At 41.7% G+C, this 27,221-nt stretch overlaps 1 protein-coding gene across 1 annotated transcript; it reads left to right on the top strand.

Annotated features, from left to right (window-relative positions):
• The first annotated feature begins 1,209 nt into the window (after nucleotides 1-1,209).
• Nucleotides 1,210-26,898, top strand: EMP2 (epithelial membrane protein 2). The gene is made up of 5 exons (XM_049835525.1): nucleotides 1,210-1,519; nucleotides 17,447-17,558; nucleotides 19,735-19,828; nucleotides 21,145-21,291; nucleotides 21,875-26,898. The coding sequence occupies exons 2-5, from the start codon at nucleotides 17,481-17,483 to the stop codon at nucleotides 22,057-22,059; spliced, it is 504 nt and encodes a 167-aa protein (XP_049691482.1). The 5' UTR covers nucleotides 1,210-1,519; nucleotides 17,447-17,480; the 3' UTR covers nucleotides 22,060-26,898.
• The last annotated feature ends 323 nt before the right edge of the window (nucleotides 26,899-27,221 follow it).

The raw sequence follows: 27,221 nt of genomic DNA, 5'->3' as shown, positions 1-27,221 counted from the left end.
TAGCAACACCAAAACCTGCAAGGCTGCCAAAAAGGTGAATTATAGTCTTCATTCTGCTTGCGAGTAGGAGCAAATAGCATCGCCCAGTTGGTGACGGTCACCATTTTGTCTTCTTCGTCACGGACTTTGCGAAAACTGTGCTGAAAAGGGACACAGCTCCTTACTGACGCTTGCGGCGCTGGTGGTTGGCGAACCCCTCCAGGAGAAAGGAGGTTCGTGAGGTGCGAGCAGTTACCCCTGGGGCTCACCTGAGCTGCCCGGAGACGGCTCTATAAAGACAGCTTTCCTCAGCTCTCCACACACAAGTTTTTCTCCTTGACGAAAAAGACGGACCACTGCGAGCCGAGTCTCGCCGCTCCTACGCTCTCCTTCCCGTGGCACTCGCTGCCGCGCGAGGCGGCCCCGGCCTCGTCCCTCAGCGGCGCGGCCGGCGGCGGGAGCCGCTCACACCATCCCACCGAGGAGCGGGAACCCGCCGCCGCGCCCCCCCCCCACCCCCCGCAGGCGGCCGACCCCGGCGCTGAGGGGCGGGAGGCGGCGCGGAGAAGCGCGTTGCCGCCCGCGGCGGGGGCCGTTACGCAACGCCCCGGCCGGGCCGCGGCCGCCCGCCACCGGCAGCTCGAAATGGCGCCTTTCCTCCGCCGCCCCCCGCCCGCCCGGCCTCTCCGGGCCTGCGGTGCCGGGACCCCCCGCGGGGCTCGGCCGCCGGCCCCGGGGAAGGCGCCCCGGCCGCGTTGCGGAGCGGCGCTCCCTTCCTCGGCAGACGGCTCCTGCGGGGCGCTCCGCCCTGGGCCTTGCCCCCGTCCTCCCCGGGGAAAGCCCTCGCCTGCCGCCGGGCAGGCACCGTCCCTCCTGCCCCTTCCCCTGCCCTCGGCGACGGGAGGCTGGCAGGCGGCCGGCGACGCACCGCCGCCCCTCGCCGTGCGCGGCTCCCCGGGACGGGCGTGCCGAGGCGGGACGAGCCCCCGCCGCCTCGCACGCTCCGCTGCCGGCTACGGAGCGGTCGCTCCTCTGAGAGGGCCGCCGCTCGGCCCGCTCCCGCCTCAGCCAGCGCCGCAGGGACGGAGAGCGGGGGCCGCCCGGGGAGCGGGACGAGCGCTCGCCGGCATCCCGGCCGGCCGGGGCTCAGCCCGCCCTGCCCAGGCGCCGCGACCCGGGGGCGCCGCCGGGGCAGCGCTCACGGGACCGGCCCCGGGCGCCCCCGGGGAGGGCCGGGCGGCGGCGCGCCTGGATTCCCGCCCGCCGCGGAGTGGAAACGGGCGGGGAAAAGTTTCTCCCGTGCTCGCCCCGTCCCTCCCTCCCTCCCCGCGCACACACACTCATCCCCCCCCCCCCCCCCCCCCCCCCCCCGCCTTCGCAGGCGGCTGAGGGGCACTTTCGAAAATTATTTTCTTTCCACACCCAGTTCGCTTCTGACATCATTTCTGCAGGAGGGCGGGCGGGAGGCAGCCGCCGCCAGACGGTCGCAGCCCGCGCGGAGTGCTGCCCGCCGGCCCCGCGCCGCGCCCGCCCCGCGCCCGTGAGTAGCCTCGGCCGGGCGGGGGGCGCGGGGGTGAGCGGGCGGGGGCCGGCGGGATGGGGAGGCTTTGCCCGCCGGGGGAGGGAGAAACCGCAGGAAGAGGGGGAAAAGGATAAAGCCGAGGGTTTTGTTTACTGCGAAACAAACTTGATGTCGGCACTGAGGAGCCGTCTCCCGGCGCTGGCGGGCTCGCTCTGAGGCCGGCCCGGGAGGGCCGCCGCCGCCGCCGCCCCCCGGGCGAGCCCCGGCCCCGGCCGCGCTGCCTCGGCCCGGCCCGGCCGCCGCGGGGCGCTCCGTCGGCGGGAGCCGCGCAGTCGGCTCGGCGGCGGGACCGGGCGGGAAAACGGGGCGCAGCGCAAGTGACTGAGAGGCCGGGCGGGGCAAAGCAGCGGAGAGTTCGCTGTCCCCGCAGCGATAGTTTCTGGTGCCTTGGTTTGGGTTCTGTTTGGGGGTTTGGGTTTTTTTGTTGTTTTTTTTTTTGTGGTTTGTTTGTTTGTTTTTAATGTACTCTGGCGTTTGCGTGTACTACAGTAACGTTTGATTGTTTTTGGCAGCTGACCCCCCCCTAGTGGAAGGAAAATAGACTCATACATAATTCAGTGCAGATCTCGGTTTGTGAAGTTTTTGCCAGAGTTAAACGTTTTTCCACTTGAGTCAAACTACAGTTTCAGTTAGCCAGTCTGTCTTTCTCACTGGTGGTTTTTTTATTATGTGTTATGTCCAACTTACACCCGGGAGGTTATGTGCCAGATACCAGACAGGCAGCTTTCAGTAACATGGGTTGCTTGTAATACCGAGTATTGAATTTTAGAGCTCAGCTCCTTGTTTGGGCATCTCTAGGAAGAATAGTGCACTGCTGCCCTTTCCTCAGCAGACATACCCAGGGCTTGCTCCACCTCACAGAACGCTGCCACCAAGAAACCTGCAGTTCGGCCTCTCTGTTAATTTCGTGGCAGAAATACTTTGTTCACTTGGTGCAGGAAGGTCTTTTTTCCCCCAACACCTGGCAATAATATGTAAATGATCAGCAATTATTGCAGTTGAGCGTCTCAGAAGTGTCTTCTGACTTGATAACAGGGCTGTGAAGAAACCCACCGAATAGCTGTAAAATACACACTAGATCTGCTTATTTTCTTTAGGAACTTTGGAAGTAAACAGCTATGGTTGGCTGACCTCCATCAAAAAGAAAAAGTAGCGCTTTCTCTTCAGTTACTTTCAGATTCTGTACATACAGTGCTGGTATGTTAACTATGTAAAATAAGCCTTCTCGCCTGCCTGAGCAGATGTTTTTTCTGTCAAATAAAATAGTCTGTAATGACTCTTCCATCCAGACCTGCTCTCTGATGGTGATTTTGAAGGCTTTGCTGTCCAGGCAGGGTAGAGTGGTTCAGGAAAAGAGCTGTGAGGCTGGACTGCCAGGACTGAGATGGCAGGTGGCTGCAGACATGGACAGGCAGGAACCGGCACAAGTGGTGGGGGAGTACTCGGCATGAGTTTCAGCGAGGGGAGAAATGTGAATTGCGGGTTACTGGAGAGTCCAGCTACTTTTTAGTAAGAGAGTGGGTGACAAATTAAATGCCATGCTAAGGAGTGCAGCTGGGGTATAGGTACTTACCTAGCTGGTAAAATCGAAGTGGGACTGGAAACAAAGGTGCATGGAAAACATGTTCAGCAGAAGCTGATGTGAGTTTACTCAGTATAAGATGTAAGGACTTGACCTGTGCTTCAAAGACATTAAAAAAAAAAAGAACTCTTGCTATCCTCTGCATCCCTTTATGAACTTGTAGAAGAAAGTTGGAGACTAGACTGTTGGGATACCTGGGGGAAGATTCATCCTCCATGCTGAATAAAGATGTGTACAGATTTTATCATGTCAGCTGCATGGCTGACATGGATGTTAAGAGGTCAGCTGCCTGCCCAGCCAGGAAACTAGGAATTATTCTGCTGATAGCCATCAACATTAACTCAAGGTGAAATGCAGTAATACCATGAAAACCCTTAGGAGGTGATCAGTTTCTTGTTAGTATGCTCATTTGGGAAGGAAAATGGTCTGTTAATATCATTTAAAATAAAACCAACATACTATCAGTAGACAAGACACTACTGGTGGTGTATTCTTTATTTGTGGTCGCTGGAAAGACTTCTGTCAAAAGCACCTGAACAGTGTTGATTATGCTGTGGATCTGCCAGTGAGGAAAAACAGTGTATTCTACTTGCTTACGCAGATTTAAAACCTTGTTAATAGAGGAAGTTATTCAACAGACTGAGCAGGTCAAGACTGAAGGCTGCTGCAACATTATTCTCTTAGACCAGGGTTCTGTCTCAATTCTTATATGCTGTAGTTATTGTTTCTGGCCAACATTGCTTAAAAGAAATTAACATCTCTACCTTCATCTTATACCTGCTTTCAGTTAATGCACTTTTTACCCCTTGATTTATTAGCGTCACTCACTTCACAGTTGCCTTATATCTTCCTCTTACTTCCATTGTCATGGGTTTTCTTTTGTTGTCTTGTTTGTCTCAAGGTTGTTTCCCATGTTGGGTTTGATGTTCCTACAATGATTAGAAGAATGTTGTACTGATGAGTCCCACATGGATATTTAGAGGAGCAAGACCTTTCTCCACTTTTGCTAAGTATATTAGTCATAGCCTGTCTCCTTTCATAATGCTTTTTCCCTGTCCATTTAAAAATGAGATGGATGGCAGCACAAGGAGACTCTTCCCTTTTCACCTGAGTGGTTTGTGTATATTTTGGTTTTCCACTTATACTTCATGTTCTATTTGTGTCTTGAGCATCATGTAAGACATGACACCACCACATAAATCAGTGCAAGAATATGTTTAATTAAAGAGATAAGCAGGTCTCTGGGGACAAGATCTTTTCTATTGCTAGCTGGCAGAAGATGTACTTTCCAGGTCCTACTGCCGTGTTCTTATTGGAAGACGACCCAGCAGAATGAGGCACTGTGTTATATAGGAACTGATAAGAAAGAGATTTACTCTGAAGTGTACCAAGCACTTTATATAAAATCCATGCAATACTTCAGCACAGCCAAATCTGAAAGTAGAAGGGAATCCACAGCTCTTATTGAGATCAAATTGGTGTCAGAGGGAAGGCAAGGGAAACAAAGCATAGCACTAAGGAATTCCATTCATGGACCTGTTCAACATTTGTTAGGGTTGCTTTGTTTTGGATGCTCAAAGCAAACCAGTGGTCTTTGTGGTGGGGTCTCAGTGTTTGCTATTTTTGTTGAAAGCTTTACTATTTTGGAGAGAAGATAATTTTGTAAAATATATCTCAATATGTCAGGTGATGCTCATAACTTCATTAGAAAGATAAGCATCTTAATTTTTAGAAAACAGATCTTGCTGGGTGGGATTCAAGAGCAAGCCTGATGGCCTGAATACATCCATCAAAGGAATTATTATTTCTTCACTGAATGGGGAAAATGTAATTACAGCTTTTTGTTTTGCCTATGAAGTTTCATGGGCAGGTTTAATGATGGTATGTGCCTGCCAGGTGAAGCCTCATAATTTGGGTGTGACCTTAAAATACAACCCTCTGGCTGTGTAGAGATGTTCACAGGAGTCTGTAGGTGGGGCAGAAAGTGGACTGACTCAAACACACCTTAGAGATGGCTATAGGATATGTATTTATGCTTTACTTCACTGATTCTTAAGCACCACACTGTGTTTGGAATTGCACAGGCTGCAAACAGCCAAAGGTGGGCAGTATGAACTCTCTGCCAGGTGTTTAATGCAGGTGTTAAGTGTCCTGAAATACAACAACATTATGGCCTTCTTCCAGGCAGAAGGTGACTTTGGAAGTCTCCAGATACCCTTGTTGAGTGGCATGTGCTGATGGTGGTCTCTGCAGTCAGTCTGCAGACTCATTTGGTCTCTACGGCTGACAGTTCTCAATCCATGGAAGCAACAAACCAGCCGCTTAATTCAAACGCAGAAACAAGCTGAAGTCGAGCGACTGCAAGGAGAGTCTAATGTAGAGCTGAAGAGAGCTGGCTGAGCCTGCCCATTTAGCACGTGTCAGCATACTTGGTGGAGCCTTTGCCTGGCACTGTGGCTGGTACGAAGAGATGTGGCTCTGCAGCGACCCAAGCACTATACGGGCAGCCAGCCTGGTCGAGGTGGAGCTGTAGGGTAGAGCAAAGTTGACACAGGTAGTAGCACGGGGTGACTGGGCTCTGTTTCCTTAGCGCAGCCAGAGTGTAGAAGAGCAGTGCAACTAGTGTGCTCAACTGTGCAATGAAAGAAGTGTTAGAAATCCTTCTGCCTGAACTGGTAAAGTTCACATGGCAACCTTTAAGTTTTACTTTAATTGCGCCAGTTACAAATTAGAATGTAAAAATTACATTCTGAAGGTAGGCTGAGTATTAAATCCAATCATATGCTACAGTATTGCTGTGAAACAAAATAGTAGTAGTTGTGGAAGAGTTTGCTCTTTTTATTTTATAGCCAACTGTTGTACTGTCAATACAGATGTATTTTCACACTCTTGATAGATGATGTGTAAACTCTGAAATAACCAAAACCAAAATTTCTCAATACAGAGCTAGTCAAAGCCAAATCAAAACAAGCCGTTTGAAAATTTTACAACAGTGAATGTAACACATTTAATTGCTAGCAATTTCCATAGAGCATCTGCCAAAAGTTAAAACAATATCAGCTTTCGTTTCAACTGAATTAAATGCATTGCTTTCAATCTGGAAAGACAGACCTTTTCTGCCTTTATTTGTTGGTTAATTAGGTGGAACAACATAAATCATTCTAGCTGTTCTGTTGTATCTGGAATAATCTCTGGATAAGCAGCAGTCTGTAGTCAGTAGAGCTCAGGGTCTGAGATGTGCTCTTAGAACTATATTAACGTCTAGAGTTAAGGCTGCAGGTGTGCTTTTTTTTTTTTTTGCTTTTCATCGGATCAGACTGAGGACACATTTAATTTGTCAACCTGATGAAAAGGTCTGGTATTATACTTGGTCTGTCCCTCCCTGCCCTGCCGAGTTATTGAACAGGGACAACCTCGACACCAAAATCTAGCCACGCAGTGATTGAGCAGGGGTGAGGCCAGGCCACACCTCAGTTCAGTTGTTTGCTTCAGAGGCAGGTTCCCAGGAGGCTTCTCATAGCTCGAATAGCTTATTGGTACACCCCATGTCATCGTCCCAGCTCCATGGAACGGCCGTCTGGTTCCCCCAGCCAGAGGCAGGGCTGTGCCAGCAGGCTGCAGAGACTCTCTGGTTCCTGACCACTGCTCTTGAGTGCCGGGAGGCAACGGTGGCCCTTGGGTCACCCTCGGAAAAGGGGGACAGGCCTCGCTCACTCTTGGTAGGTCTACCACCCACCTGAGAAATGAATCCTCCCTTAAAGCTGGTTGTGTGTCACCAGTCCCATGATCACCACTTGTGTTACTCCACTGTACAGATCAACAGTCAGCATTGCTCTCAGTATTACCTGAAGTCTTTAAAAGGCAGGATAGAATTCAGTAGAGTGCTGAGGGCATGGGTATCATGTAAAAGCATGTTGCAAAACATACGGAGACCTCAAAGAAACTGTTGGGATAGCCTTCACAGGAATGCAGAACTGGAGCGACCTCTCAGGTCACCAGGTCTGCTGCCCTGCTAGCATAATCACTGGATAATCCCTTTTTGTGGAGGCGGGTCTTTTTTTCCCATGCTGTAGTGATTGTAAGGTTGTTCCAGAACCTGACAGCTCTAAGAGTTATAATTTCCATCTTAAATGAGCTCACACCTGATTTATAGCCATTTATTTTCATCTTTAGGTTAAACAGTTCTTTTTCCTTCCATGTGTGTGCCTTGACCTGCAAGCAAGTATATCGCCAGTCTGTCTTCATCTTTGAAAATGAACAAGTCAGAACGAGAAGTTCTTGCCTTGTTTAGCTTAGGAAAACAAGCTTATAGTACTTTTAGACCAGCTTGATTGTTAAGAACGTTTTAATGTATACCACAACTTTGTTTATACTGAAGTGATATCTGGTGCACAACTTAAAGCAAACTGGCTGAACAAAGAGGATGCATTGAATGCCTGAAATGATGTATGCTTTTTTCAATTTCTAAGCATACAATTAAGCTCTACCCATACATACTTCCAAAGTTACAAACATTTTGTAACATGTTTTGCAGATGCCTCTGTGAAAGCTGAGAGAATACATTTATGTTTTGCAAGAAACCAGAAACTACAGTATACAAGCAGTTCCTTCTTTCAGATTACTGCTGGGTAATTTGAACAATATGTGCCCTTTGAGAACTGATCTCTTGAACAGATTGCTTCCATGGGGTATCTTTCATTAAAGACCAGTTTTTGTTAGCATTTTTCCAAGGGCATGTGACTCCCAGCATAAGCTGAAGGTGGACGAGCAGACGGTGGAGGGCACAAACAATGGCTATGATGGGAATTAGAGACGAATTGTAACCATTTCAGGTGTTATTTAGTAATAAGGCAGGCTACCTTAAACCATTGTGGGTTGTGTTGGGATTTAAAAGCAGACATAGAACAGGTTAAATCTGAGATAATAATTATCTAGCATAAAAGTGCAGTTACAAGAAACAGTGCTTTAGGGAAAAAGAAGAATATATGAAAGATTTACTTCTGAGGAATATGCTGGTTGGTGCTGCTAGAGGAGGACAAACATTCTGTTTCTGCTGAACACACAAAAACCTCTAAAGAGCAGTTTTGAAAAGATGAAGGCTTAAAGACTATTATTCAAATATGCCTGTAGTCGAGGGTCTGTCAGTGCAGGTAGCTGGCTCCTGTACCTGCTAAATTGTCTTCTCAGCGTATAGTGTCTGTTACATTTCTCTTCCAGGTTTTGCTGGAGTATTTGAACACACCTCTCTTGAATCTTTTAAGCTTGAGGCTATTTTTTAGGATTTTCAGGTAAGATGTCACAAGATGCTCATTTTCCCTGTAAGCGCCACTTCCCCACCCTGCAACAGGGCATTGTGTTTGTGTTTTCCCATAGGTCCTGCCTGTTTTCTTCTGCTCAGTCTGCCCACAAAGGCTTCATGGCAGAGTGACTTCCCTCTGCAGTGCAGTGCACACAGTAGGGCCATAGTGAAAGGAGTGGTAGGGCAAGTCTAAACCAAGTCCAAACTTGTTTGCAAATAAATGACCGACACAGTTACAGAAGTGGCAGCAATGCTGGCATCCCTAGGTCAAAACTTTATTAAAAGCATTCCTAAGAAAAGAGAAACATCAGCTTCTTTGGGTCTCAGTACTCAAAGCTAGCACTTTGCGTTTTTTTCTGCAATTTTTTTCTTGTTTTTGTTTGGAAACATATGGGATAGCAGGGTTATAATTTCCCAATCTTTGGAGTTCTGGCTTAATAGCATAGATCTAATGAGGAGGGCAGGGTAAGAAGGAACAGAGGAATCCAGGGAAAATCTGCTCGGCCTAACTGTAAGCATGGTCTTTTGGTAACTAGGTGGGGTTTCTGAGGAGGAGCTAAGATTTAGTGTTTATGAAGTAGATTCAGAAAATGCTGAAAGGGTGCTTCAGTATCCCCTCACGCATAGGTGATAGGTAGGCCAAGAACATGAGCTTATTCACTCTAAGTTTACTATTGTTCAGGCAGTCCCACACAGTACCAACAGGATGGACAAACACCCAACCACCCTAATAACAAAAGGCTTTATTAAGCTATGGTGCACATTTATATTAATCTTGGTGCACAGAAAAAGCAGACCTCAGGGGTTTGGTTGCAAGCAAGATTTTCTGAAAGAAGCTAGATAAAAACTAGGTCATACCATATCCTGCCAGTTTGTCTCCAAGCCCCTGTATTTCATTATCAAAATAGAAGCAGCCAACTGCTTTAATTGTGCTGGAGGTTGCTGGGTCTTAACACAGCCTGCTGCAAGGGCACCAACAAATCGAGATCTGGCAGAATGACCCTACTTTCATTTTCTGCCATTGAGTTAAAAAAGCATAAACGTAATTCAAATAGAGCTCTAGAAAGTGGTGTGAATTAATTTTTGCTGTATTTATTTATTTTTTTTTTGCCTACATACAGTGATTGTGTGCAGGGAACATTGTTTCATTTCCTTCTGATTTCCTTGCTTTGTGATGGACTTTGAAAAGCAGCTGGAAGTGTGAGAAGCTCTCTTCCTTCCACATAAAATAGGCAGCACAAACAGCTACGGGCTTGAGTGTGTTCTCAGTTAACAAATTGCTTACAAGCAAAAAGAGCTGATGGTGTCTGTGCCATCTGGGGGCTGACGGGACACTTGGCCCTCTTGATTCCAAGTCCAGCATCAAGCAGGGGCCTGAAATTTTATTTCTTGAAGAGCATACGTTGTTCTTCATGCTTAGCCTTACACCAGGAAAAAATGGGGTGGGAGCCTGTCTGCTGCGTAGACTGTTACTCTTACTTTGCTCTTCCCTCCCGGGTTCCCATTCCCATGAGCGCTTCTCGGAGGTTTGCTAGCTGGCTAAAGAGATCACTGGCTGAAAGAGGACATACTGTTTCTGCATTGACTGTTAGCTCTGTAATACCTGAGCATGAAAACAGATTATAATTTGAGTCTACACCTGAACAGGAAGAATAGGGTCCAGTTCAACAATATGTTTGATTCCCTGAAAACAGAGAGTATGTGAGCAGAAATACAGAGACTTCCACATCTGTTGGTAGATCTATATTTTTAATTACCAAATGACACTTGTAAATAAGACTTTAATAAAAAAGAAAGCTCATTTTCTCTGTAGTTTGTACACCTGTGAGCTCTAACATTAGCAGCTCACTTCATGCACGAGAGAACTATCAATAAGTTTTTCAGCGATTATTGGCAGCAAAACCTTTGCATGCTATTTATAAATCTGCATGCAATGTTAGCTTCAAGATTAGCACTCCTGTCCTATGAAATGTTTAAAAGGCTGGTTCCTTAAAGTAAAGCTCCCAAGTCATCATCTAAAATAGAACTAGATTGCTTTAGTTATATTTTCTTTTCTTTTCCAATAAGCATTGATGACACAGGAAAAAAAATAAGAAAGAAAGGTACAAGGATGTGCTTATCCTTTCGAGACTTCTCCTTGCATGATAGAAGGATTCTTCTGTAGCTGACATGGAAAGGATCCAAATGTGTCACAGCTGGGGTGTGTGCACAGCAACACCCAGGGGTGCGCAGAAACCCTGAGGACAGTGAGGATGGGCTGCTGTGCTGGGCACCCGTGTCAGACCAGCCTTGCAGCTCGGGCATGTGGCCAGGTTAACACCGCAGCAACAAAAAATGACAGACAGGTGATCCAATGGAAATTACTCAAATGATGGATTAATGTACAGATACCACAGACTGTGAGTAGGGTCAGAGCAGTAGTCAGCTGGGAGAACACTGGAAGGGAAAAGTGTAGAAAGAAAGTGTAAGAGTTTGGATATTATCTGCCTTGTTTTAAGGAATATCACTCAGTAAATTGTATCTTGTAATGTCGGTGTTCCCAACTGTTAAATTAACTCAGGCAGAAAGAATAATGAAATTGGAGTAAGTTCTTTCAACTGGTATAATTATTCCCTTGGTGTGAAATTTCCTGATTTTCTTGTCCTTTATGTTGTTTGATATTTAGGCATTAGAGGATTGTTGAAATCCTCAAAGTTCTTGCTAGTTTGGGAGAATCTGCTGTCTGAACTTACTTCACTTTTGGTTCCAGTTCTGGGAATCACAGAAGAAAAACAGAACCCTTCATATCTGGTAAAAGAAAAAAAAGAAAAAAAAAAAAAGAAAAAAGTTGACAGTATCACTCTGTTCCTTATAAACCAGGGAATTTTATGCATGTTTAGAGACAATGGTACAGGCAAAACATGAGCCAACTCCTGAGTTCTCTGTCATGAGACACCATGAGATGTGGCACAAGAACGCTGAGCAAAACAAAGTGATTATCATGTAAATCCAAACATCTTATGATGCATCACAAGATGACAGACTTCACATGCCACCAGGATACAAGCTTTTTCTTCTAATTTCACATATACAGACTTAATTATAGCACCAAGGGGCAGAAGAATTGATAGTTAAGGCAGCTTGCTTTGATTCAGTTTTACACCAGTGACCTCAAGAAAGTTCAGCTGAATCAAATGCTTATTGATGGCCCAAAGACCTGCTGTTCTAGTTGCAGTGAAAAATCTCAGTGCAGAAAGCTGCAGGTATGGTAACTTGTTTAGCAGGATCCTCTACCCCTTCTTTTGGGTGTGTCTTCAGCACACTAAATGTGGGTGATGAGCAGTTTGCACACCTCCAGCCTTGGTCTGTACAGAGCAGGAGCTGTTCTGCAGTGTTTTCACCATGGTTCTAGGAGTATAACCCAGGATTGTCTGTGTTGAGATTTCCTTCATACATGGACTCAGATGAAGATGATACAAAAACCTGATTTGATCTTAGGAAGTGGGGGCAGCAGACAATGTTGTAGGATAAGATTTAGCCTTCTCAATGCAGATGAGCACATGATAAACACACTGTACTATGCACGTTTCTCTGGTTGCAAAAATCAAGTATGCATAAACATGAGAAAGAGCCTGGCAGCAGAATCTAACCGCATGGGAAGAAATGAAAGCATGGGTTGCGGAGATGACATCTGGACTGGAAAGTAGCGATAAACCTTCTGCTAAGAACTGTCAGAAACAGAGTTTTCCTTTTTGCTTGCTTGCTGTACAAAACAGCAGAAAAAATTCAAATAGGCATGTTTCTTTGTACTGCTGGACATTGAAGATAGATGTTACATTGAAGATAAACTGAGACTTTTTTGGGGTGGTGGTGTGGAGTTTGACATAGGTGGCAATCCAGTTTTGTGATGTGTTTGCTTACTACAATACAGAAAAGCTGGGAACCCTGGGCTGGATACTTTTTTTTTTACTGTGCAGTTCTGTGATCATTGTACTGTTTTATCTTGTAAAAAGGTACTTGCCTTTGCATGTCTAGAAGATTATAGCAGAGGCCTTTCTTAGCCACCTCTTGTAAAGCACATTAGGCTCTCATAACAAAAGTGCAAATTACTGCTTCCAATAGTCTGCATTACTGAAAAGATTAAAGATAAGTGTGACTGCTGCATTTATCCTCCCTGTGCAAAATAAGGTAGCACTGTAGTATTACCCACAAACAGTTCTTCTGCACTAATTGAAAAAATATTTGTTGTTAATATAACTGGCCTTTTGTTTTCAATGTGTTTTGTGTAAGTATTCTGCAACTTAACAGCATTTGTGGGAAACCTTATTACCACAGCAAATCTGGATGTGTTCAGTAGGATTCTCATAACTTACTCTTTTTGGATTCAGTGGCAGTCTGCACTTCTAACTCAGCTGTACCTGCACATTTCTGCCTTAAAACATACAAGTGGTATTAAATGTTGAGGCTTGCAATTGAAGAATTCATGTTGACATCCAATGTCATTCTTACTATAACCCCAAAATCTTTTTTTATGTCACATGTGATGAGCTAAGTCACATTTTATGTTCTCTCTTGTCAGAGCTTTGCTGGAGATCAGCACAGGGAGGTTTCTGAAATAGCTATGGATTGACAGGAGAGCAGAGCTGGAAGGGACCTTTGGAGGTCTCTAGTCCAGGCTTCTGCTCCAAGCAGGGAGTTAGTTCAGGATGCTCTGGGCCTTGCTCCAGTCAAGTTATGAAGATGTCCAAGAATGGAGATCCCACAGCCTCTTGGGCCCTGTTCCAGTACTTAATCGTGCTCATTATGAATATAATTAATACGTTTTTCACAATTGGAATATTCCTTGTTGCAACTTGTGACTGTTGCCTCTAGTCTTTTCATCATGTACTTCTGAGAAGAGTGGCTCCATCATCTCTATTAAAAGACAACTATAGTGTGTCCAAAAAGCTTTTCTTCCGTGTGTGTGTGTGTGTAAAAACTATTAAAAGAATTCAAACCAATTCAAACCACTTTGGGGAATGATGAACAATATCTGTTGCATCATCCCAGTCTTCATCCAGGCCTAAAGGCAGTGTACTTGAAAATCACTTGACTTGAGACCATAGTGTGTATTACTTCAAATGATAGAAAGTAAAAAATTACTCTGCCCAGGAAGGTTTTTTTGGTCCGTAGAAATATGCTTATCTCTAATCAAGAGACCGAAACAGAAGAGTTGAGCAATGGTTCATTTAAGAGCAAGACTCCTGTAAGAGCAAGAAACTTTTTCATAGTAGCATGTATTAGCACTGATAATAGGCCAGTGCTTCCAAACCTGCAAAACAGCCACAGAAAAAAATACTACGGGATCCCCTATCACATTACATATTGATACCAAAGTTTTACTTGAAGAGTCTGATCATTTCTATACATCTTCTTAATATAGTTGTCTGCAGATTCTTGTTCAGTGCAATAGTACAAAGGACTAGATTCCCAAATGTATGTGATTTAAAAATGTATTTTCTGTTCTTATTGACAACCCCTTTTAAGCAATACTTTCTTGTGACTGCACAAATTAAATGTAAGAGATGATAGGATTTTAATCTAACCCAAATTGCTGGTTGTTCTGTTGAGCAGAATTAGTTCAACCAGGTTAAACAGTCATGCTAGCTTATTTGTTCTTGCACGTACCCTCTGTTTTGAAAGAGCAAAGCAAAAGCCACTGCCAGGTGGCATGCTGTTGGTTCGGCAAGCTTCCACAGGAGTTTCAGCTGCTGCTAAACGAACCGGGGACAATTGTGAACCTGAAGAGAGCCCTTGAGAAACAGTTAACGGTGAATAAGAAACAGAGAGGGCTACAGCTAGCTAGTATGCAGAATAGGATGTTACCAAAGTGTTTGGTTAGTAATAAATTATCAAAGCAAGCATTCTGAATGTTAATGCAAACAGCGTTTTCAGAAATTCTCCCTGTGAAAACAACTGTGTCCTTCCCTTGCTCATAGAGAGAGGAAGAGAGCTGCCGGCTGCTAGGGGGTACCCAGGCAGGCTGTCCTCAGAGGATCAGGGAAGGAAGAGCTTCTTGCTGAAGGAGTGGGAGGATCTTGAGTCTCCAAAAGAAACTTTTCAATTCCAGCATTGTCTGGAGTGCAAGAGGACTGGTGGCTAATAGTCCCCCCTGAGAGATGAAGTCCAGTATGTCTGCCCTGAGAGGCACGCAGCTACTGTAGGAGCTTCTGCATCGTTACTGGCTGCATCTTGGAAGAAGGGAGCTGCTCTTCGCTTCCTGCGCACAGATTACAGAGTTCAGCTGGAAGACCCTCTTCCCTTCATTACTCCTTGTGCAGGCTGTGATGAACCAGCCTTGGTCTCCATGGGAAGAGAAAGTTGCTAGGAGTGATTGAAGCCCACAGATCTTTCTGTGCCCCTCTGGGTTCCCTGCTCAGGCACGACAGACTGAGTAACAAGTTCTTCTTGTCTTTTCCTGGTATTAATTATTTGGAATTGGTCTGTCTCCTTCCTTTCCCCCAGTGTATTTAATTCCCGTATCTCTGTACAGTTGTTGTAGCACTGTGCGCACAGAAGCTGTAGCAGCTCGTGAAGGGAGCCATTACCAGCAAGTCAGGAGGAAGTACCTAAAAATGGCTGTTACGAAGGTTCTTCAGAACAGAAACATGAAACTATTCCTACTGTCCTTTATTTTTTTTGTAAAGACAAAACAGAAAGCTCTTTCATTCAATCTTGGCTTCGTTTGGGTAAAACATAAAATGTCTTCTCATCAGCCATACGCGTTTATCTATCCTGTTTGAAACACTTCTGTTTATGGCTGAAAGCAGCAAAACAAAAACATTCACTTGATTAAGGATTAAGTGGATTTTTCAGTGCTGGCAAGTCCTGATTTTGCAAGATTGTTTTTAATTAGTTTACATTTTTCTGACTCTCTTACTTTATGATGCTTCATGTAATAAGATGAAATTGTATTGTTATTCTCAAAAGAATACTGAGTACAATTTGATTCTCTCTCCTTATATGGCAGATGGCTGTTGCATTATTGTCTGCTTAGATACCATCAGTGCAACAAATGAAACTCAGAAAAAAACCCAACCGCAAGAGAAGAGAGTCCTGTGTGAATGCTCGTACATTTCACAATGAAAATATTTTGATGTGGCATTATACAAAACCACAAAATATCTTCTTTTCCTTCTTCCTTCCTTTCATTCAAGAAAGGCTCGATAGAGAACCATGAATGACATTTCTAGAAGCAGAACTAGATTCAGAGGATCCTGAGTCATACAGCAGAATTGGCTCTTTGGAGGAAATTACCACTTCTGTTCTTTGTTGTGGCTGAGAAGGCAAAGTTTAACAGTGAGAAAATGAGAAGGAATAAAAACTTGAGTAGCTGCTTTCCATATTTTAGGATTTGACTTAGTTTTCCCATACAGTCATTCCAATTAGTTTTGGATATAAGGTTATCCGATCAATTTTCATTTTCTCAAAAGCACTTTAATACTGTTTGGCTTTGTGCTTGTTATAACGGTGTACTGCAGTGTAACGCTATACTGCAGTGTAGACGTAAAGGATTAGTCTGGAACTTCTAGTCTCTATTCAGCGTGTTTATATGCTGTCTGTTATCTTTTTGTTAAAGTTTTGCAGAGTAATTGTATTTTGACCTCATCAAAATGCCAGTGGAGCTGCTTTAAAAATGCTGTCAAAGTAGTCCTTTCATTTGGTTAAATTCTGCATGTGGTTTGTGATTCTAATAAATGGCAGTAAGGGAGAGAGGGTTAGACATGAAAAAAATCATGGATGTCTTGAAAAAAATCATAACTGCCTTTTCTTCTAGATATTTGCTGTGTTACATGAATGGGATCATTTGACATAAGAGAATGTGTCCAAAGCAAAGGAAGTGGAGAAACATGCATTAATGTACTTACGAGTGATAACATGCAGATAAACGCTACAGAATGGTGCATGTTAAATGCAACAAAAATATTTGCAAGACTGCAGATGCTTTACAGAATATAGCATATATTAATTGGCAAGCATTTTTACACAACAGGAAGAAAAAGAGATATACCAAGCAATTGAACATTTCTATGTATTAGTAATGGTAGTTTTCCCTAACTTATTTGTTATATGCCCACAGATTTCTTGGGGATTCCAGTTCAAATAAAGTTTGTAGTTCCTTTGTACATAAGAATATTTTTTTTTCATTTGAGATGTGAAATGTAATAAATGGGTTAGATAAGGTATGAAGATAATAGGTAGACTAGAGAGAGTATTAAATGACTGAACATAAAATGACTAACTGGATTACTACATGATTAATGGGTTTATTCAACCCTACCAGTCAGAGCAATTTATTGGAGAAAATGGTAGCCCCGAGTCATTCATCAATGGATAAAACATGTAACTATATAAAGAAAGGGCAACCTATATGGGACCTAAGGTACAACAAAGCTGTTACTGAATCTAGGAGGTAGTTCCTGATGCACTTAACTTTGTTCTACAAGCATCCTTTCGAAACCTGCGTTTCTTCCTACTTTGAAAGCATGGTTGAAACAAGACCTTACTATAGCCAGTGGAAATTCTAGCATCACATGCAAAGGAGGCTGTAATTTGAAAAGTACTTCTCTAAGAGTCAACATGAAGGAGTGTTATATCCTTGCTGGAGAAGCACACAGAAAGGAGCTTCCCTCTGTGTTTATTCACTGCAGCCATCCCACTGGCAGGTTGCAAAATGCACCTCTTGGCTTTATTTCAAATTGTGATTCATTTTAACACCAGCGATGCTAGTTACGTATCACATGTAACAAACAGAAAGCTGTTATGCTGATGTAAAGTCTGATTAAGTGAAATCTTTTATCTCTGGAGAAACAACACGTGCTGTGGGCTCACAGTGCATACGATGTTCCTGACTCTAACAGCACCTCGCTCTGAAATACACTCACGCTGGGCTTGACTACTCACAGCCACGGTGAAATAGCGTAATGACAGGCTGATCCGTTGACAGCTTTTCAAGACTGTTCATATATGCTTTTATTTTTAACAGATTTATCTCAGACTAAAGCCTCCACAGATCAAGGATGTTGATTCTTCTGGCTTTCATTATTGTGTTTCACATAACCTCAGCAGCACTGCTGTTCATCTCAACTATTGACAATGTAAGTGTCATTTCTTCTCTTTTTCTTTCAAACACACAAGTGTTTCTTTGCTTCATAAAAATGAAGTTACTCTTCTCTGGTAGTCTTCAACTTGCTTATTGAAAGCACAGAACTTTGTTAGGCACTCCTTATACCTTTTTGTAACAAAAATGCCTTGAATACGCATGTTGCTGGTATACATGGATAAGACTATACAAGTACATGCCATGCATTTGTATGGCATCATGTTATAAGCCCATGTTATGCAGCTAATCTTCTCACCTGTGACATACTTGGCCAGGGAGTATATTTACAGATTGCAAGGTAGAGCTATGGGACTTCATTCAGCTAGACGTGAGGGGAAGTGTGTGTGGGGGAATCTTTTGTCCTTTTGTGTCAAGTACATGAAATCAAACAGCTCATGATTAATGCGTGGGGATAATTTCAGGCAAGGTATGCTTTGCCTCAGAAGTGGTTGTCCAAGATACCCACTTAAAGCATGAAAGAGACACCATGAGTTTATCTGTTTCCATTCAGTTGAAGCAGTTTCAGCACAAAGTTTTAGAATAATTTAGCTTGCATTCTTTTCAAATTTCCTTTTTATTTTTGTGACCAGAAAGAATTTACGTTCCCATATTTACATCCAGCTCTTAATTGAATTTTCCTCTTTCCAAAACAGCCCACTATCCTGATTGGTACTCTTTAACTGTGCACTAGAGTCTGTCTTTCTCTAAGAGGTTCGGTGTTTGTACAGGCTTTTAGGATTAAAAAATTGTCTGCTGAAAATACCATAGTCAGTCAAGCTGGTTTGAATCCCATAGTCTTTTCCAAGACTACGCTCCAAGTAACATGATGTATTACCCACAACTTTTTATTGCAAAATTGTACAAACTCAGATGTTACCTTTCAGTCAGCTAGTTAATTTGTTCCACTGAAGTAGGTCATTATTGAGCACTAAAGCAGGTTGTCTTACCCTGCTCCTTTGAATATTTAGAAAGCTGGGACAGTGAACAAAACAACTTATTGTTAGTTCAAATCTGCTACATACAAATCAAATTATTATAGAAATCCTATGCATTCTGCTTTTTGTCATTAGTTACTTTTAAACAATTACAAACTTAAACTGTGTAACCACCTTCTATTAGATTTTATCATCCTCAGAGGCTTTTTATAGTCATAAACATAACTCTGAAAGGATTATATAGTGCTCAGAGCTGAAAAATAATACATTGAACTTGGACTGCAAAATCCAAATTAATGTCATCCTGAGAAAGTAATGCTTTTTCTTAAAACACAGTGTTACTATTACACATATGCCTACTATCATAATATATTAGTTTTTATTGCAGTATTGTTTGCAAAGCTGCACAGTAAGTTGTGAGGTTTCTGGAACATCTATTTAAGCAGCAGATGCTACCAGGAGTCATATTTAAAAGTCATATTTTTCCAACTCTGGTCAAAACAAAGGCCTGGGTAGCTATCGGAACGGGAATGGGTTTCCTGAGGAAATTCCACTTGTGTGGAGTGCTTGGCATTTCCCAGGCTACCGTAAAAATCTGTTCAGTCACTGTAGTACCATTTTGCATTCAATGTTAAAATATCAAAATAGAAATACCACAGGAGGATCTTAATTTGTCGCTAGCCACTTCCAGTCAGATGCCATAATCTACATACTGCATTTGCACATTGACAGCACAGCTACGTTAAGTTGAGATTAATTCAATTCAGTATCAGGAACCAGAAAATTTATAAAGGGCTTCTGTTTCGTAGATGTATACCCTGCTATTTTCTGTGAATTAAAAAATGCTGTGCTTTTAAAGAGTTGTGCATCCTAAATAGGGTCCAGATAAACAAAGCAGATCTTGTCCAGGTATCTTAAGGAGTGAGCAATCACTGACTATCCAAAATTCTTGCCCAAACAGTGGAAAATGGGTTGTTTAAGATTGCCATTCCCTTTTCTATTTTACACAGGTCTAAAATGAAAATGACATGTGAATAATGATGTACCCTTTATTCCAAAATGCCATTAGACCTCAATTTTAGTTCGAGCAGTTAAGTATCAAAAATGAACAGAAATTAGTTGCAGCTGATGTATATGATCAGGAGACTCTCGGACAACTAGGGGGTTTTGTGGGGGTTTTTTGTTGGTTTTTTTTTTTTTTTTTTCCTGGAAGAGCCCTTTACTTTTATTTTGCAGGCCTGGTGGGTAGGAGATAATTTTTCTACAGATGTCTGGAGAATATGTGCCACGAATACTAGCACCTGTGTGGCTATTACTGATCAGTTCAGAGGTGAGTGTCTCTCCATGCCTATGTCAGTTCCTTTGGCAGGAGATCTGGTGAAATCGCTAGGAAATGTGCAGGGGCAATGATATATTTGTTAAAAAATCTGCATGGTCTAACTACTCAGGTCTTCTAAAAACTGTTCCAACAGTTTGTCTAAGAGGAAAACAGAGGGAACTGTCAGGTGCACTTGAAAGCCCAGTGCAAGAGTAAACACAAAACAGCTAACAATGAGTGCTAAAGAGTTCTTAAAAAATTAGATCAGGTAAAAACAGTGAAGTCATCTGAAAGTGTGGCTGAAGTGATAGAATTTGCCTCAGAATTGAACTGAGCTGCGTGCAGGCATGGGGGAGAAAGTGGAAGAAAGACAGAACACAGGCTGGAGTTTTAACAGGACTTAGTATACAGCACAGCCCAATATCCTGCTTTACAAAAAATAAATAAATTGTAAAATGTTACATTTACTTTATTTCTACACTTTCAATCTTTTTGTGTATTAAAGAGGTAGATGATTTGAAGAGCCATGTACACATAAAGTAACTTTGCTTTCCGAGCATCAAGTTGGTTTAGGGCCTATCTATGCTGCAGTGAGATGAGATGATCCATTACACACAGGCATTATCTAAGCTAACACGAATTTAACAAATTTGCATTTGATGTCTGTATTACTATGCATTCATTGAAATCAGGTACCCAAAGCAGCTAGACTGTAAGTAGCCCAGGTATGTCTGCTGTTCGCAGACCTACTAACTGCAGTGTGGCTATGCTAGAGGAGAGGAGCTTATCTACATAGCTTAGCTTGTCTGTATCGTTGCAGCAAAGTTACACAAAGCAGCTACATGTCGTTCCACATTTATTGGTTACTTTAGCTCCTAGTTATGGGGAAGTAATTGGCAGGACAAAAAACCTGAATCAAAGGAATCTTTTGTGCCGAGCGTGGATATCCTGTCTGGTTACATCTTACTGGATAGAGCTGTCTGCAGGTCTGGTGAGAGGCTCGGGTCTGCATTTGTAAGCTATTTGAGACACCTGGCAGTTTCACTGTGCTTTTAGTACGTTGATGGTAGCAAAGGATGTGGTGTGGGAGAAATAATCTCTTCGGTATTTTTATTCAGTTTTATGAAACGCTTTTAAAAGTCCTTAAACCACTGGCTGTATTAATACCAAGGAAGCAGAGAAGAACCACCCTAGGCAATGCATGTACAACTGGTTTGCTCTGTCTGCTGAACTCCTGCTTACAGAACATAGCTCTGCTTCTCTACTCATCGCAGGAGTAGGCAAAGAGAGAAACTGTATTTTTAATCAAGGCTGCTTTTGTTTTGCAGAATATCAATCAATTCAGGCTGTTCAGGCCACCATGATCCTATCTACTATTTTCTGTTGTGTGGCATTTCTGGTTTTCATTCTTCAACTCTTCCGTCTAAAACAAGGAGAAAGATTTGTGTTAACCTCTATTATCCAGCTCCTGTCATGTGAGTGATTTTTCAACACTTGTGACTTTAATGATATTTACATGAAAGTAGGAAAGGGAAGGGGAAAAAGTTTTCAAAAAGAATGAGCTGCATGAGAAATTTGTAGGGCGCTTGAGGCCATAGCTTATCCTTCATATTTGTTTAAACAGTGAACTGCTCCATTCTGTACTATTTAGGCAGTTAAAACATGGATAACATCACTGCTCAGAATGAAGTAATTTAAACTTTGGAGGGAAGAAATCTGAGATTCTGGACTTCTTGAACAAATTAAGTAACTCTAATTGTCACAGGCAGGTATTCCTTTAACTTTTTGTTACTCTTTAAAACTGTCCAGATGTTTAGAATCACTTTGTGTTCACTGCAAATGACATAAATACACAACAGCACTTCAGATTTAATCCATGCCAAAAAAACTGAATATGTGTCCTGAAATGCTCCCAGTTTAGTTTGAGGATGGAAAATGAGTGCCTACAAGAAAAGGACATTGGTGGAAGCAGCTGACAGAAGAGAGGCAGTGAGTAGTTGTTATGCATACTGATAATATTTTAAGATGCTAAACATTACTATTTTTTTCCTCCTCCAGGTCTGTGTGTTATGATTGCAGCTTCCATTTATACAGATAGGCACGAAGAACTACACAAGAGCAATGGTTATGGCACTGAAGTTTCTAAAGGCCAATATGGCTATTCCTTCGTCTTAGCCTGGATTGCATTTGCCTTTACTCTGATCAGTGGGGTTATGTACCTAGTATTAAGGAAGCGTAAATAAATGTCAGCAGCTAGTTATTTCTGTCACTACAGTACAAAACCAAATTCCAGTAACCATTTTGTATATAATCATTTACATGGTTTTGTAGTAAAGGTATTGTTTCTCTAAAAATGTACTGTGTTCTTGATATGAAACAGAATTTAAAAAATGGCAGGTTTAATGGAATGTCTGGCACCTACAGGTCAGGGGTCTGAGCAGGACAGAGCCAAATTGCTTCTTTTACATATTTCATCATCATAAATGGTTTTCCCTTTACTAGACATTAACAGTTTGTTCCTGGCCTCTAGGAGATTACAAATAAAGCCTGTGCGAATTAATTTGTAAGCAATATGCTAACTATATTCCTGGACCAGATGTATCCCTTTGGAATGGGTTAAATACAGGGGGAATAAAAAATAAGGCCCAGATCACAGTGAAAAAGCAAATATAAAAGCCCAAAGCTGCACTTGGTGCGTCTGTCTGGCAGAGGACTAGTGTTCTGCTGTTTATAATGTGCAGTAAGTGTCATCAAGCTTTTATTAAAACCACTTGCTTTGCGAAAGTAAAAAACTCCTTTTTGTAATCCAGCAAATGATTCTCTTGATTCTCTTTCACATTTAATTTAAACATACAGATCCTTTGGTGGGAGAATTTACCAGCAAATTCACTGCGCAACTTCGGACCGGAATAGTGTGAGAAGTAAGAAATACCCCACTCAAGTCCTAGATCCTTTTATTTTTATTTTTGCATTGTGCAGTCTTTCTGGAAGGAAGAAAAGGGGAAAAAAAGCATTACCTTGCCTACATCTTCAAATTTCTAAGCAAATTGGTGATCAAGCAATACCAAATCTTGGTTTTTACAGCCAAACTCAACACGTTTATTACACCAGACTTTTATTATATAGAGATTGATTTAATGGCTAATATATCATGTACAAAAGCATTCCCTGAGTCTGCCCATTAGGAAATTGGCCTTTAAAAAATTCATTCTAAATTCCTTTGTAGATTTTACTTGAACTAAACACTTCTACTAAATAAATCAGTGAAATTACTATGCTTATTAATCCCAGGATAGTTTTTCAAGATAAAATGACTTGGTGATTTTTATTTTTCAACAGTTTTGTGAGAGTAATCTGTACTGTAATACCAGGCTTAACTGCTCAGCAGTCTAATACTGGCTTTGCCCAATGGTGATTTTGGAATTGGGAAGATCAGTGTGGAGAATGAATGAAGCGGCTTTTTCTGGTTAGCCACAGCTTTGATGCTTAAATATAGATTTGACCTTGTAAAAGCGCTAACCATTTATTTATTTCAGTATATTCACTACAGCTGGCCCAATACACAGGCAGTAAAAAAGTAAATAGGTTTTGAATGAGGTCTGGCACTTAATGTAGAAGAAATTCGTTATCACAAAGTAGCATCGATACTTACTGCATTATATATCAACTGATGGTCTGACCCATTCCTTCAGATAATTCATCCTTGGTTTCTCACAAAGTAAAAGTTCAGGTGCATAACTGTATACAAACTGACTCCAACATGAGTATAGGTCGTATAGTTCCATCTCTGTTCCCTGAACATCCTAAAATGCTTTGGCATGTACTACTTGTCTTCTGGGAGCAAAGAAAGCCCAACAAGACTGTCAAGAAATCAGATGAGCAAGCAGGGCAACACATTAAAAGTAGTAATAATAGTAAAAAAACCCAAATCAATCTGAGCAAAATGCATTCTCACTAGTCTAACATGATGCTAGTATTTTGTCAGGTTTTTTTTTTCTCTTATTGGGAATGCCCTCAATTTCAAGAATTATTACCCTACTTTTTTAAAAAAGTGTGTCTACAGTTTGCTGAATACATTTCAGATTCAAAACCTGAATTTTGCTAGCAAGCAGAATCTGTCTTAAATAAGCAGATGCAGGTTTAAGGTTGAAAGTAGATAGACTATTAGAGCTAGTCTAGGCATTTTGCTAGTTTTATTCAAACATGAAATAGTAAGGGAAATTCTTAAGCAAATATAGATTGAAACATGTCTAGAAGACAGACCTGTAAAATTGTATGTTAAGCTGTTAAGCCACTGACTTGGAAGTGATGCTTCTTCAGTTTCTTGCCTTGATAACACTCGGGTCATTTATAGAGCAAATACTTAAAATAAAGATGTATATATACATGAACACACAGCTTAATTCCACAGTAAAAGCTCTGTCCCTTTAATGAGAAGTGAAAAGCACGCACACCATGGTGTACAAACAGCAGCATATACATGATACCACATAGAATGGATGGGAATGTTCTGTATACCAAGAAAACAAATGCCAAACCAGTTTGAACTAGAGTTTTAACAGGACAAACACATTTTAGGATATTCTTTCTACCTGATATGCCTTTAAAATATACCATTTTCTATGCCTTATATATTCTGAAACTGTACATAAAAATAAAACAAATTCTTGTACTGTAATAGCAAGCTCAATACATTTAGCAATCTGACCTTGTCTTTAAGCTTGGGATATATTTACACAATGTTGGATGAGAAGTAGTTGAGTATTTGTGTGAACAGGTAAAATTAAATTCTTCCTGCCTGTACTAGAACCGCAAGCTGGTTATTTTTGTCCTTTGTTGAAGACCTTCCAGGGTAAGCAGAGAAAATATTAGTGTATTCAACATTTAAGTGTATGGTGTCAGAAGAATAGCTACCAAGTAATGCAAGATCCACAGATGCTCTGATAAGTAGTTGACTTGTAAGGGGATTTTTTTCATCATTTGCAGAAACAGCTGGGCATTTCAGATGAGGTCGAGTGCCTTGACCATGTGCGAAAATAATGTTAGAAACAGGCCAGTTACATCTGTATCTGCTCTGGTCTAAGCTTCAGGTTTGCACCGAGATGGTAACAACGCAGATTGGTTTGTACAGATTGATCCAAAACACTGGACCCCCAACTGCCCAGAAACAGTTTCCCAAACCCCACAAAATTTCTGCCTTCTAATCATAGTGAACAAAAGGGAAAACTCCAAGCTATTAAAATATTCACTAGCAGCTGTGAATCTACCTTGGCATTTTTTACATGGCCAGTAAGCATCTAAAAGCAAGTACAGGAAACAATCTTGGAAAACAAATCTAGAATATTTATGTCAATATACTTAAAAAAAAATAATGTATTTTTTTAATGTGTTCCATCCAGGACAAGAGAAAATGAAGTTCTGCACTACTTTGCTATGAGATACCTTTAAAAAAAAAAACAACCCAACATTGTAGGTGATAGGAACTGTGCTGCTTAGGCACTAACTATTTTATTACCCCAGCTACATCAACAATTCATTTTACATGGTTCTTAATGGCTTCAAAATAACGGAGGGACTACAGCAGTGTTGTCTTGAGCATTGTGGAAGCTTGCACCATTTAGCTAAACAGACAAAACAAAAGAATCCCTCCTATAATTTCTAAAAACAGGAGTAAGATGAGCCACTACCTTTCCAAACACTGAAGAGACCTAAGTTCCCTAAAATCATGGTTCATCAATGCCACTGAAATATAATAATGAAGCTTAAAATTTTGTTATATTTTTCATAGGTGTAATAATCCCCTCTGAAGTAATAAGATGAAAGTGTGGAAGTAAATCAGTTTTAAAAACAAGACTTAGTTTTCAAGGATGTAGAAACAAGCTTACAGAATTAACGGAATAAAGTTCATAACAGACTGTAACAAGTAGGAAACAAGGAAATTAATACTGTCTGCAGTACAAATAATGCTTTGGCTCAAAACTCACTGCAAGTAACAACATAGTACTTAATAGTGGAACAATAGTAGACCACTCGTTAAGGTAGTCTGGGTCTCCTAAAGAGTATTTTAAGGACTTATAGATTGTATATCACAAAATGGTCTGTAATGTCCACATATATCTTTTCATTGAATGACGAAGTAGTACTTCTTTGGGATGATAACCTGTGATAAACAGCAGGCCACTGAAAGCAGCAAAGCCCTTACTTTGCCTATTTTCTTCCAATGCGATGCAGAATTGTTGCTGAGGTTTTCATGGAACAGATACAAGTCATAACCGTGTAGGGAAGCAGACTTAGGATTAATTTCTGTAAGGGTCCATGACAGTGCAAGCCCTTTTGGATTTTGCACATAAGCCACTTTTACTATCAGGATTCTGAGAAGGGTCTCTGAATTCTTCAGCAAGCTCTGGACAAAGAGGGATCCTTGGCAGTGGAGGAAGATGTGGAAATTGCTTGAAAGTCTAAGCACCAAGACAAAACCAGTTGTTATTTAAACAGTAATAACAAATAAGCCAGTTACGCTACTTTTTATTCATACTAACAGCTTCATGTACATATATAAACTTCTGAATTGTTACTATCTGTATAGTTTCCAAACTAACAGAAGTGTCACAGATTACCTGATGTTCACGTAGTACCATTCAGCATGTTGCTGACATTTGGTTTCTATCTGTCCAGTAAGTTTCCCCAAAGTAGAAAACACTCCTTACATGCTAGTAATAACAGCTTAGAACAACAACTTGTGTGCTATCAAAAGGAGTGCTGAAGAGGTTACCAGTACATCTAGAGGAATATTTGTTTACTTTGGATCATTACTGCGCTAATTGAATTTCTAGATGGGGTGTGGGGGGGTTGTATTCTTTTTTTTTTTTCCCTTAATAAATTTAGCCAAAACGACATATAACCTGTGCATGTACTTAGTTACTTGGTTTTAAAACAGGTGTACATTGCACATGCCTTCATGAAATTCAACTGCTATAATAAATTTCAACAGATACGAAATGATCCTGATGATATCTGAACTATATGATGTGGTGCAGATTTTGTCTATTTTACTGCTGCTTCTTGGAGAAGAAAGGTCATGTCCTATTTCTCTCTAAAACAAACCAAAAAAGTGAAACTATTTCTGAAAAAGTCAGTTGTGTTTGTTGCTGTCATAAATGCTAAAGTTCAGAAAACTTCATTTAAACCAAATATGCACACACTGCTATAAAAGAAAGGGCAGGAATACAACACATGCACTGCTGCACAGACTCAACCTTCTTAATACATTATCAGCAAGAAGTAAAAAAGGTGCCATGTTCTCTTTTTCTTGAGGGTGGTTTTTTCATATTACTTTAGCTATTTTTATTTACTTCTTAGTAAAATATTTTCAGCAGAAAAAAAATATATTTCTTATGCTTAAAGT

The sequence above is a fragment of the Accipiter gentilis genome, chromosome 33 (assembly GCF_929443795.1).
Source record: "Accipiter gentilis chromosome 33, bAccGen1.1, whole genome shotgun sequence".
Classification (NCBI taxonomy): Eukaryota; Metazoa; Chordata; class Aves; order Accipitriformes; family Accipitridae; genus Astur; species Astur gentilis.
Note: the sequence above shows the minus strand (reverse complement) of the source record. Positions and strands in the feature narration are given on the sequence as shown.

Coding starts and splice junctions, on each gene's coding strand:
- EMP2 (XM_049835525.1), top strand. CDS start 17,481: ATGTTGATTCTTCTGGCTTTCATTATTGTGTTTCACATAACCTCAGCA. Junction 17,559..19,734: donor TCATCTCAACTATTGACAAT/GTAAGTGTCATT, acceptor TTTATTTTGCAG/GCCTGGTGGGTAGGAGATAA. Junction 19,829..21,144: donor TATTACTGATCAGTTCAGAG/GTGAGTGTCTCT, acceptor TTTGTTTTGCAG/AATATCAATCAATTCAGGCT.